At 42.6% G+C, this 13,797-nt stretch overlaps 1 protein-coding gene across 1 annotated transcript in view; it reads right to left on the bottom strand.

Moving 5' to 3' along the window:
• Positions 1-2,038: 2,038 nt before the first annotated feature.
• SPTLC2 (serine palmitoyltransferase long chain base subunit 2) overlaps positions 2,039-13,797 on the bottom strand; it is an 87,186-nt gene continuing 75,427 nt past the window's right edge. The window contains exon 12 of the mRNA XM_055437499.2: positions 2,039-7,121. Within this exon, the coding sequence (XP_055293474.1) occupies positions 7,002-7,121 (120 nt within the window). The 3' untranslated portion in view covers positions 2,039-7,001. The remainder of the gene's footprint in view (positions 7,122-13,797) is intronic.

Genomic DNA, 13,797 nt, shown 5'->3' with positions numbered 1-13,797 from the left:
CCCTGATGCAAAGAGCTGACTCATTTGAAAAGACCCTGATGTTGGTAAAGATTGAGGGCAGGAGGAAAAGGGGACAACAGAGGATGAAATAGATGGCATCACTGCCTCAATGGACATAAGTTTGGGTAAACTCTGGGAGTTGGTGATGGACAGGGAGGCCTGGTGTGCTGCGGTTCATGGGGTTGCAGAGTCGGACACGACTGAGCGACTGAACTGAAGTAACCAGTGATACTATTTTCCCATGTGCTTCCTGGCCACTAGTATTCCTTTTGTGAAGTGTCTGTTCAAATCTCTTGTCTATTTTTTACTCAACAGTCTTGTCTTACTGAGCTCTAAGAATTTTTTATACATTCTAGACAGCCTTTGTCAGATAGATGTTCTGTGGATATTTTAACCCAGTCTGTGACCTACATTTTTGTTACATTTTACTATTTTTAATAAGGCCAGTTTATCACTTTTTTGAGCCTTCTTTTTTGTGTCTGAAGAAATCATTGCACCTAATCCAAAGTCACAGATTTTCTTTTACAGTTTTTCCTAGAAGCTTTGTATTTTTTATTTTCTTATGTTCAGATCTATGACTTAATTGTTATGTTACGTAAGGGTTGAAGGTCCTTTTCCCATTGAATTAACTTGGCATGTGTCGAAAATCAACTAACCATGCAAGTGTGTGTCTATTTCTGGACTCCCTATTCTCTTTTATTGCTCTTATATGACTAGTCTAGTATCAACTGCTTGGTTGATACCACTCTTGGTTACTGCAGTTTTCTTTGCACAAAGTTTTGAAATCAGGTTCGATCCCTGAGTCAGGAAGTTCCCCTGGAGTAGGAAACGGTACCCCACTGCAGTATTGTTGCCTGGAAAATTCGATGGGCAGAGGAACCTTGTGGGCTGTAGTCCACGGGGGCCCCAGAGTTGGACATGAGCACATATACACGTGTTAAGTCCCGTTATGAAATTTTTTGGCTATTCTAGGTCCTCTGCATTTCCATACAAATTTTATTAATTTGTCATTGTCTACAAAAAAGCATGCTAGGGCTTCCCTGGTGGCTCAGAGGTTAAAGCGTCTGCCTCCAATGTGGGAGACCCAGGTTTGATCCCTGGGTTGGGAAGATCCCTGGAGAAGGAAATGGCAACCCACTCCAGTACTCTTGCCTGGAGAATCCCACGGACAGGGGAGCCTGGTGGGCAACAGTCCACGGGGTCGCAAAGAGTGGGACACGACTGAGCGACTTCACTCACTCACTCACAAAAAAGCATGCTAAGGGATATTCTTTCCAGTGCTTGGAAGTTTTCACTCGTTCCCCCAGTGAGATAAACTCACAACAGCCTGTGCAGCAGGCCTCCCCCACCTCACCACTGGCCCTTTCCTCAGTGACCATCAGCCACACTCTCTTAGACTCTCCACTCCTTAGAAGTTTCCTCTGTCACCTTCATCTAAACCAGGCGCTGGTTCCGATCGCCTCACGTCATTCACCTTCCCTTCATGGCACTTAGTCGTTTCTAATGTACTTTGTTCCTGCGCTTATTTGTTTACTTCAAAGTAGGAACCCTAACTTTTTTGTTTGTTGTGGTTACTGGTGATGTGCAGTGCCTGGCATGGGAATAGCACTCGGTATTTATCGGTTGAATGCTGTGATGACCCAGACAAAGTACAAGGCGGGAAGAAGGGGTGAGTTACGCTGTCAGAATCTCAGGTTGTTCTGTTACCATTCGAGCTGCTGTGCACCCGTCTCCCACCCCCCTCCTTTTGACTCCCTGTATGGATTCCTCTTGGGCTTCTCAAGTGGCTCAGTGGCAAAGAATCTGCCTGCCAGTACTGGAGATGAGGGTTCGATCCCTGGGTCAGGAAGATCCCCTGGAGAAGGACATGGCAACCCACTGCAGTATTCTTGCCTGGAGAATCCCATGGACAGAGGAACTTGGCGGGCTGCAGTCCATGGAGCTGCAAAGAGTCGGACACGACTGAGCGACACACCGCGCAGTGCCTGGCAGGGAAACAGTACTCAGTATTTATTGGCTGAATGAATAAAGGCAGATACAGCTTTTCGAGTATTTTATTGGAGCAAAACAATATATTTGCATGGGATGATTCTTAAGTCATCTCAAGTAGTCCCCTTCAGCTCTTAACATACACTCTCAGAATGGATATACCTCCCCCAAGCCATTATTTATAGCTCAACCATCATCCAACAAATCAAAAACAAAAAAATCATTCAGCAAAGAAGGGAGACGGGGTGACATTTTAACACAACACTAAATCTTAAAAAAATTAATTTATATAGTTCCCTTCTCTTTCTCAGATTATATGAGCATTACAGGGCTGGAGAAGGGTTATCACAGCACCTATTGCAAATTCCAGTTTTTCAGGAATGAAAAATATACAGGCCAACAAAATAAAGAGCTCAGCTCCCCATAAGCTGTGTCTCTGTTCTTCATTTATCTTTCCCCCTTCTCTTAATGTTAGCTGCCTTTATCCAGAGAGGGATCATTAAGACTGTGTCGGCATGCTGGCTGACTTTGTGACCTCACGAGTCTCCTCTGAAGAACCACTGAGGATGCTTTTTACTGTTACAACCCTTAAGAACTGAGGAAACAAGACCTAATGCTAAGGGTGATGACATTCCACCCTCGCCAGGGATACGTCCCACACTTCTTAGGAAGACCTGGGCCAAGCGACAAAGCTGTGCACGAGGAGCTGCGGGACTGTGGTGGGGAAAGCAGACACTGAGGGGGCTCCAGGCTCCTCGTCTGCGGGAGGATCCACTGTCCATGCAGACAGCAGCAAGGCAGGATGCCTGGCACAGCATCAGGGCGCTGAAGTAACCTTTACCGTTCATTCAACCTCCCCACAACTGCTCCAAAAGAACAGAGCTTTGGGTATGCTTCATTAAAAAACATAGGAACGGCAGTTTAAGATAACCACTGAATTCTTTACGGTCAGTTGAATAAACTCATCATACCACAAAGAATCTCAGCTTATAAGGCCATTTATTCATGTGTACTCCGAAGTAAACGCAACCTTGACCACAGCTCCCCCAAGTCCTTCCCAAGAATGACTGGGAATGTGATAACTCCAGACTCAGCAGAGACAGAAAAACATTTCCAATGTTTTGAGCTAGTCCCTTCAGTGTCCTCCCTAGAAAAGGCTCAATCTATAGGAAAAGGTGCTTAGAAGTACTAGAAATGACTAAAGGGGCAATGACATTTTTATAGATTAAGAGCAAAGGGATTACTGGCGAGGCCTGACATTTCTTCTGTACGATAAGGCAGGAAGCCAGCTGTCTAACTTAGCTATCTGGGCACATGGCAACTGGCTAGGAGTCTGAACACCGTGTTTCATGGAGGTAATGCTGAGGAGAAAATGGAAGATATTTTGATTAACTGGCTTCACGGGTTAAGATGCCTACTGGGCACTGAGCTTCCATGTTAGGCAGGTCGCAGCATATCAATCTATAGGCTGAGGCTGCATTGAAGCAGAGAGCTGCTCAACGGCCAAGACAAATCCTGTGATTTTCTTAACTCCCCCTTCATTACTCCTTGGGGCTACACTGATTTTACCTGTGTGAAGTGCTCAACAGTTCTTGATGTTCCTGACAGTGGACAGAGGAAAAGAACTCTTTCGTGTTTTCTAACCACATAGGTTATAGCAAGCAGAGATTAAAACCTATTCTGGTTTACCTAGAACATCAAGAGAGGCACCCTGGGAATGCGGTCACAGCAACTCTTTGTATTATTACAAAAGAACCAGGAGGGACTTTCCTGGCAGTCCAGTGGTTAAGACTCCACGCTTCCACTCCTGGAGGTGCGGGTTAGATTCCTGACTGGGGAATTAGACTTCTGCATGCCATGAGGAGTGGCCAAAAAAAAGAGAAACCTGGGCGACAGTCAATTATATTCAACCTTCTGAAGGTGGTTTGGCCACAAATTCATACAAAGCAAGAAGAACCCAAATTCTCTTTCTTCACATGACTAGCAGTTCTGTGCTGCTGCCTAATCCAGTATGACAGGTTGCCAGAGATCCTCATCAATTTGGAAACGGAGGCGAGAAGGAATAAACACAGCTTTGGCTTCTGAAAAGGCACCAGGCAAACACACAGCCCTCAGTAGCTGTGCCCCTTACTTCTGCTCACCTTCCATGACCACATAAGGAAGAAGCTTGTCTGACCAACTGAAATCACAAAAGTTTAAGATAGTGATGAAAAGATTAAAGGGGCCGAGTTCTTCAAACGAGGAGTACTCTGGGCTCCGGAAACCAGAATGTTTTTGAAAGGGAAAAAATGTTCCAAAGCAAAGTGAAAAGTTTGGTGCTCCAAAGACCTTAACCCTGAACCGTCCCTTTCAATATTTACTTGTTCCAAAACACATGCCATATTCTAGGGCAAAGCTTTTAATAAAGATGGGAGGAGAATCTAACATTGCCACTTGATCCATTCTTTGGATGTGATTTTGATGTCCCCTAGTTATACACTTCCAGGTTTCTGATGCAGTCTGCACAAAACAGTCATATAAAGCTGAAATCAGGATGAACACAATGCTACATGAAAAGAGGGATGAGAAAAAGTAGTAAGGATTAGTCACACCTCTATCAACTAACTCTGATGGGTCAGCTTTGGTAGTAATGGTTAGCAGATACCTGTTTGAATCCCATCAGATTCCTGAAGCAGGCTGTGTTAAACCATGTATTAAACAACACTTATTTGTTCCAGGTTTGTTTCTACTCATTCCCAATGACTTCATTTATATACACTTGTATTTTCCCAAATACGTGGTTAAATAATGGTGTTTGTGATATGACTGGACCCTAGATTTACATTACAGTTTCAGGAAGAGACAACCAGTGGGCATAATGTTTTGTCCTCTAGAAAGTAGAGTTCCTGGTGAGATCACAGTTTTATTACTTCAAAATAAACCTATAACTTAACTGCATTTATCCTGAAATAACTGCATAGCAAAGTGATATATATAGATATATTTAAATGCCCATATAACTGACATTTTAAGTTGCAGGGACTTCATGCAAGTCAAAATAAAAGACTGGCCATTAAGTTCCTTGCTTAAAGTCTGTGACTTCTGCAAACTCTGTGCCAGCAAAAGCTCTCTGGCATTCTAATGGGGTTCTATGGGGAGGACCTAGATGTGCAGGAATTGTTAGTATTTTATTTCACACGACTAATTACTTAGTTTACCACAGTCTTTTTTACTCCAACTTGTACATGCTAAATACAGTCCGTGCATCTCTACCTGGTTCATTTTTTTAAATTCTTTAAAAAAGTATAATAAAGCCTCAGACTACTTCAAGGGCTTAAGGTTCTCAGATGCTGAGAGCGACCTAAGATAACTTAAGACATGAAAACAAAACTTCACCAGCAATAGCATCGTTTATGTCCTCCACGAAACGTATCAGCACAAAATACCACATCTGATGACAAGATGTCTAGAGAGAACTTGGACTGAGAATTTACCAATAAAAGGAGTAATTTCAAAAATGTACAAAACTGCTTTCACACAAAGTTCTTCCATTCTGTTTCCACTCCTTCCCCTGTAATACTTGATGGCTACTAAAAGACAGATGATCTTGGGGACAAAAAAGTCCAAAGTTCTCTTCACTTAAGCTTTGGTCAACGGAAAAAAAAAAAAAGTAAGAACATGGTGATTTTCGGATTTATTCTTTGGTCAAGCAGTATAAAGCTCACTGAAAGACGTTCCCTTGCCTGGTATGAAAACAGAGTCAAAAGAGGATCTCAGGTTAGTGAAAAAGCGTGTTCAGAATTTCGCAGGGAGAAACAAGGAGGTAACGGAAGGAGATGGAGCCCCTGAGGCCCAGATGCCAGCTGAGACCTGCACTAGGTCACTGAGGACGAAAGAGCAACGCCACTCTGTGAGTGCTACTCACACGGGCCACCCTCTAGAAGGGCGAGCTGACAGACTCAGGAACATGACAAACGATTCCTGAGCCCTCCGGAGGGGCTACCCACATTCTGCTTCATCAGCTTCAATCCTAATCTGGACCCAGACCCAGGCAGAGGCTGTCATAATTCTGAAAAGTAGAAAGCAGTAATAACCAAACCAGACGTTCTGTGGATATGAGGAGCCACCACCTCTTTCCATCCCACCCCTGCCCTCTCGTGCTGGCAGGAGGAAGGATCACCGAGCGGCCGCTCTGCACACAGAGCAGAGAGCGTGGGCATCAGCTTCAGTACCGAGGTCTGACCAGGGTGGCACGTGGCTGCAATCTCCGTGTCTTAAAGAGGGGGTGGGAGTGTCAGATCGCAGCTTGGGAAACACCCAGAAACTGGACATAACCTTCAGAGGGTGACCATTACGGAGAAACATTTCATGGTGAAGAAGGATTATCCTCTGGTGGCCAGAACAAAATGGACGAAGGCCAAGGCTCAGAGGCTCCTGGCCAGACAGAGTTCCAAGCAGAGGGGGGCAGTTTCAGCAACGATAGTCTTGACTGCCTTTCTTACACGGCTAGACTTCAGTCACCTTTAAAACACTGGTGGATTGTGTTGTGACTGGCTCAGTAGGGATTCCAAGGCTGGCACCCTCTGAGACCTGGACTGGAGCTGAGTGGGAGGCACCTGCTCCGCAGGAAGGAGGGCCAGGGACAGCAGGAGCTCTGGCCGGGCCCAGGAGTGGGAGGGGGCTGCGAGAGCGAAATGGCCTGTGTGGTCAGCCAGAGACGGGCTAGGGTCAGCGTGATTTCACAGGTAGAATAGTTATAAAACAAAACATTTTTTTTAATAGACAAAAAAAAGCAAAGTGAGTCACCCTCTTTTTTTTTTTTTAACGGTGAAATGTAGCGAAGGAAGGGTGTGCAGCAGTTTCTCACTATTTACAAAACGCCGCTGAGAGTGGAGGTGGCCGCCGTCAGCAGCTGAGGAAACGTCTTGCACGTGAGATGTCCACGGAAGTGTGGTTCCTGCCACTGGCTCGGAGAGGCCACACGCAGTTCCTGGGTGAGGGAGACAGCTCCTGTAGCGGAGCACCAAAAAGGCTCAGTCTTCTGTTTCTTCGTATGTCATCTCATCAAAGGGCCTGTCCAGGAGGGGTACTGAGCGATGACGGGAATACTTCAGGTGCAGCAGGTCCCCAACTTCATCTATCTCCTTTAAAGCCTAGTACACAAGACACAGCAGGAGTCAGTCAGAGCCAGGAGGAGGAAGGCACACTTGCTGCTTTACCTTTCTGAAAACAATCATGGCACGGTTATCCTGTGGTGGGACCGTACCCAGTGCACTTACTCTGAGTAGACTAGAGTCTGGCAGTGGAAAGAGTTGGCTTTTGAGCAAGGACATCAGGCTGACCATGAATAACAGGCTGTGAAGAGCAGGGATTCAGGATGAAGGGTATAATTAATCAACATATGACATGCTTGCTAGAAGAAGTAGTGTATACCCTGAACTGGCCAGGATGGCTACAACTCTTCGCCTCTCGTTTTATCCTCCAGTACGTGTTCTTTCTGGTATCACACTACCAGAAACGCGATAAGAAGTTGGCATTGGGATGCTTCCTAGATGAGAGATGAAGAAAGTCCCCAAATGCACTGCTGTGCAGACTCAGTAACAAAAAGGAAAGAACAGAGTCAGCATTTAAACTCAGGTTTGATTTTAAACCCCCAAATCCTAACATGGACAGATTATCTTGTCTTTCCATCAAAACTCTCAGTATAACTTTCTTGTCTGTAAAGTTTGCTCTTCTATTTTTCAAAGATAATATGTTTCTTATAAAAATTAAAACACTAAGACAAGTGATGAAGTGAAAAATCTCTTCCTGATTGCTACACTAGTCTTACCTCGTAATCGGTGTATGGTTTCCTATATGTACTTAAAAACAAACAAAACCCAACCCTGGCTGAAGTATACATACGGACATACAGCAAAGTACACAGATCATAGTTCACACAGTTAACTTTCCAAAAGGCAGCACATAGAGAGTCAGAATAGAGAATCAATGTAAGAAAGGGATGTGTGATACGTGTGATCAGAATTTCTCAGAGCAATCCACTGAAGACAGCCAAAATTCTGAAATCCTAGGCTCTAAGGCTTTCTAATAAAAGCACCTGGCACAGGTCACAGGCCGCATTTCTGTCCAAGGCAGCTCTCTAGCACTGTCGTTGACTCCTCAGGCATCTGTGGATGTGAGTCTAACAGGCCTCGGCTCTGGTGAGAATGGCTCTATCTGGGACACCACCTCATTAGACTAAGAAAAGGTAGAAGCCCGGCTGTCTGACTGTGGCTCTCCAAATCTCCATCACATCATATAAATCATCTGTCCACTCAGGGTTATAATTACACAGGAAAATGTATACCATCTAGCTCAGAAAAGAGAATCAGTTGATTATTAGTTAACAGACACATTCAACTGTTCTTAAGTTTAGCCTTTAAGAAATCAGTGTTTATGGCGGGGGGGGGGACACTAATAAAAAGTATAGCATATTTATTCTAACGTAAGAAAAAAATACTCTTCACTCCAAATGTGAAAAATATAAAAAGCAAGTAAGAGTTAGACTTCAATATGCTATCAGAACAGTGGTACCTTTGAGGAGAGGTTTAATTAAAAGTTCCACATGGAAACAATTTAAGATTGAATTTCAGCTGAGAGAATCTCTTAAACCATTTATTCTCCCAACCTCTGGTATAGGACTTACTAATTTAAAACAACATATGACTCACTAAATCACAAAGTAAAGGATATTCAGAAGAACATGATATTGTTCATCAATTAAAAAAGAAAATGAGCAAGAAAGCCACGGCAGCCCAAAGGGATGTAGACTGATACTGTAACAAATATCTCAGATGAACTGGTTTTACTGACACAAAAGAGAAAACTGTAACTACAAACTGCTGGCCACGTTGCGAGGTTACCTGGTTAGACTAGGAATAAGGAACAGTTTGTTAACAAACAGTCTACACTGAACTTCTGGGTGACAGGGTAAGATGAGTTCTTAGGGAAAAAACATGTTAATTATAGGGTTGAATATGGTCTTTGAATAAGAGAATATTCTAGAATAGCTGCACATCCCTGAGCTGACAATTTTCCTCTTCTGTTTTTAAAAATAACAGTTTTACTGAGATATAATTCACAAAATTCACCTCTTAGAAGTTCATAATTCAGTGCTTCTGAGTATATTCAGAGTTGTACAACTTTCATCACTATCTAATTTTAAAACATTATCACTTCAAAAACTAAACCCCATACTCAAACCCTCATTCCTCCCTTCCCTAGGCCCTGACAACTGCCAGTCTATTTTCTGGCCTGGTGGATCTGCCGCCTTAGGCACTGCTTAGGAACGGTCTTCTGTGTCTTCCTTCACTTTGCATCCTGTTTTCAAGGCTCACCCCTGTTGTAAGGGTATAAGTTCATCCTTTGGCATGTGGTTATCCAGCTGTTCAGTACCATTCACTGAAGAGACTAGACCTTTTCTATTAACCAGTTTTAGGCTTCCATGTTGAAAACCAGTTAGCCACAGATGTTTGGGTTTATTTCTTGACTCGCGATTCCACTCCATTGGTCTACAAGCCTATCTTTATGCTCGTACTCCACCGTTCTAATTACTGTGGCATTGCAGTAAGTTTTGAAATCAGGAAGCTTGAGTTCTCCAACTTCTGTTTTCCTTCTCCATATTGTTTTGCTGATCTGGGGCCTCCTACGGTTCCATACAAATTTAAGGATCAGTTTTCCTATTTCTGCAAAAATAGCCACTGTGATTTTGATAGGGATGGCAGTGGGTCTACAGATCTTGCTGAACTGACATTTTAATAAACTGAAATCTTCCAGTCCATGGATATGGGGTATCTTTACATTTATATAAGTTTTTCTTCATTTCTTCCAGCAATGTTTTACAGCTTAATATGCAAGTCTTCCACCTCCCTGGTTGAACTTATTCCTTGGTATTTTATTCTTTTGAATGCTATCGTAAATGAAATATTAATCTCCTTTTCATGTGTTCACTGCCAGTGTATAGAAATACACTAATTTTTGTGTTTTTCACTCTGCAACTTTGCTGAATATATTTATTAGCTAGAGCAGGTTAGTTCTTTAGTGTGAATTGTAGAACATTTCCTTTATATAGAACCATGTCTCAGGGCCTATTAATAGATAAAACTCCGTTCGTATCTCGTAATATTCATGTCTACTTCCATAAAAAAATCATCAAGATAAAATGACTTTAACAAACCTGCAGTTTCGAAAAAAATACTTTATGCTTGAAAAACCTAAATGGAAGGGAAAATCAAATAATCCTTCAAGTGGATATTGTGAGAAAAAGATCAGAACTGTCAACTGGTAAACACACTATTGGCAATAGAAATCTACCAAGATACCTGGTTACAGCTAAGTTATTTCATGAAATGTGTTTGGTTATCAGGAGTAAAAACTTTTAGAAGACATAGTGAATAACTTTAGTCATTGCTTTTAATGACAGTTATTTTTTAAAAGGTGTGTTGAAACTCCTAAATACCCAAACAGGATGGAAGAGAAACTGGTATCATTGGGTTAAAAAATAATCAAAGAAGAAATTCATCAGTAAGATTTTTGAGTAAAGGGAAAATCTATCGGAAAAATCTCAAAAAGGTATAAAAATAATAAAGAAGAAAAAAAACAAAGATACAATATCAATAAACTGAATCCAATTTTAGCATCAGATGATTAAGAATATACCATATTTGTAGAAGATTTGCTATGAAGAAATAGGGACAAAAAAATCAAAATCTTTAGCAGTTAGGAAAATCAAAATGTCAATTAGGCCATTTTTAAAAATTAAGCTTTAGAAAATATGCATTCATAATATTAAGATTAGTAGCTCTCCAACTAATTAATATTCTGGTATTTCTCTCACCTAATTTTAATGGCAAGCCATTCCAGTACTCTTGCCTAGAAAATCCCATGGATGGAAGAGCCTGGTAGGCTGCAGTCCGTGGGGTCGCTAAGGGTCGGACACGACTGAGCGACTGAGCGACTTCACTTTCACACATTGGAGAAGGAAATGGCAACCCACTCCAGTGTTCTTGACTGGAGAATCCCAGGGACAGGGGAGCCTGGTGGGCTGCCGTCTATGGGGTCACACAGAGTCGGACACTACTGAAGTGACTTAGCAGCAGCAGCAGCAATTTTTTTTCTATCAACTAATTTTATACAAATATCATGTTCCAGTGCTCTATAAACTCTCAGAAAGTAGTATTTATTTAAAGTCTGAAATCCTTTTTTTTTTTTTTAGAAGTCTGAAATCTTAAAGCGGCTGGAGACAAGACAGTGGAGCAGAAGGACTTGAGCTCACCCTCTCTCGAAATCACAACCACCTGCTAAACAACCACTGACAAAAAAGACCTGTCACAAGAGACAGTCTACATCCAAAGACAGAGCAGGAGCCACAGCAAGACGGCAGGGAGGGCACATTCGCGATACAATCAAATCTCACACCCACTGGGTGGGCAACCCACTGACTGGAAAATAATTACACTCCAGAGTTTCTCCAAAAGGAAGGAGAGTTCTGAGCCCTGTGTCAGGCATCCCAGGTTGTGGGGGGTGGTCTGGCAATGGGAGGAGCAGCATTTGGCTTTGAAGGCCAGTGGGGCTTGACTACAGTCCTCCACAGGACTGGGGGAAACAGAAACTCCATTTTGGAAGATGCAGACAACATCTTGTATGCACCAGGACCCTGGGGAAAAGCCGTGACTTCATAGAAGCCTGGGCCAGACCTACATGCTGGTCTTGGAAGGGTCCCCAAGGGAAGGCAGGGGTGGCTGTGGATCACACTGGCAGTGGAGGTATGGGGGAGTACTCATTCGAGTGAGCTCTCTGGAGACTGCTACTTTGACACTAAGACCTGGCCCCACCTAACAGTCTGTAGGCACCCAGTGCTTGGATGCGGCAGCCCAAACAACCAACACAGCGGGAACACAGGCCCACTCATCACCAGACAGGCTGCCTAAAGACTTCCTGAGCCCACAGCTGCCTCTAAACACTCCCCGTGATATGGCCCTACCCACTAGAGGGACAAGACCCAGCTCCACCCACCAGTGGGCAGGCACCAATCCCTCCCACCAGGAAGCCTGCACAAGCCTCTAGACCAGCCTCACCCACCAGGGGCCAGATACCAGAAGGATGAGGAACTTCAACCCTGCAGCCTGTGTAATGGAGACTGCAAACACAGAAAGTTAGACAAAATGAGACAGCAAAGGAATATGTTCCAGACAAAGGATCAAGATAAAACCCCAGAAGACAAATCAGTGAAGTGGAGACAGGAAATCCACCTGAAAAAGTATTCACAGGTAATGATAATAAAGATGATCCAAGATCTCAGGAAAAAAAAAAAATGGAGGCACAGACCAAGAAGGTACAAGAAATGTAAAACAAAGAGCCAGAAGATATAAACAAGAGTTCAACAACACAATAACTGAAATGAAAACAGAAGGAGTATTTTTATTATTAGTGATTCTACTAGAAAGCATCAACAGAATTAAATGAGTAAGAAGAACAGATAAGTGACTTGAAGATAAAATGGTGGAAATCACTGGAGTGGAACAGAATAAGGAAAAAAAGAGTCAAAAGAAATGAGGACAGTTTTAGAGACCTTTAGGACAACATTAAACACACCAATATTCACATGATAGGAGTTCCAGAAGGAGAAGAAAGACAGAAAGGAAACAGCCACCCAAGTCCAGGAAGTGCAGAGTCCCACACAGCATAAACCCAAGGAGGAACACACCAAGACACATGTTAATCAAACAAACAAAAATTAAAGACAAAGATAAAGCATTAAAAGCAGCAAGGAAAAAGCAACAAATAACATATAAGGGAAACCCCATAGGGTTATCAGTTGATTGTTTAAGCAGAAACTATGCAGGTCAAAAGAGAAAGGCATGATATATTTAAAGCGACGAGAGCAAAACTCCTACAACCAAGAAGCCTCTACCCAGCTAGGCTCTCATTCAGATTTGATGGAGAAATCAAAAGCTTCACAAACAAGCAGAGGATGAGAGAATTCAGCACCACTAAACTAGCTTTACAACAACTGTTAAAGGAACTTCTCTAGGCTGAAAAGAAAAGATTAGAAACAAGAGAAAGACAATTAGAAACAAGAAAATTACAAATGGGAAAGCTCACTGGTAAAGGCAAACATACAGTTAACAAAATGGCAATAAACACACATATAGATAATTACCTTAAACATAAATGGATTAAATGCTTCAACCAAAAGACAGACTGGCTGAATGGATACAAAAACAAGGTCCATATATATGCTGCCTTTAAGAGACACACTTCAGATTTGGAATACATACAGACTAAAAGTGAGGGGATAGAAAAAGGTATCCATATAAATGGAATTCAAAAGAAAGCTGAAGCAGTACTTGTATCAGACAAAATAGACTTTAAAATAAAGACTGTTACTAGAGACAAAGAAGGATACCATATAATGATCAAGGGATCAATCAAAGAAGATCTAACGCTTTGATTGTGTGGATCACAACAAACTGGAAAATTCTTAAAGAGATGGGAATACCAGACCACCTGACCTGCCCCTTGAGAAATCTGTATGCAGGTCAGGAAGCAACAGTTAGTTCCAAGTCGGGAAAGGAGTACGTCAAGGCTGTATATTGTCATCCTAACTTATATGCAGAGTACATCATGAGAAATGCTGGGCTGAATGAAGCACAAGCTGGAATCAAGATTTCTGGGAGAAATATCAATAACCTCAGATATGCAGATGACACCACTTTAATGACAGAAAACAAAGAAGAACTAAAGAGCCTCTTGATGAAAGTGAAAGAGGAGAGTGAAAAAGTTGGCTTG

Source organism: Moschus berezovskii, chromosome 9 (genome assembly GCF_049115385.1).
Source record: "Moschus berezovskii isolate FMDL1 chromosome 9, NW_MosBer_1.0, whole genome shotgun sequence".
NCBI lineage: Eukaryota > Metazoa > Chordata > Mammalia > Artiodactyla > Moschidae > Moschus > Moschus berezovskii.
This window is presented reverse-complemented; position numbering and strand designations above follow the sequence as displayed.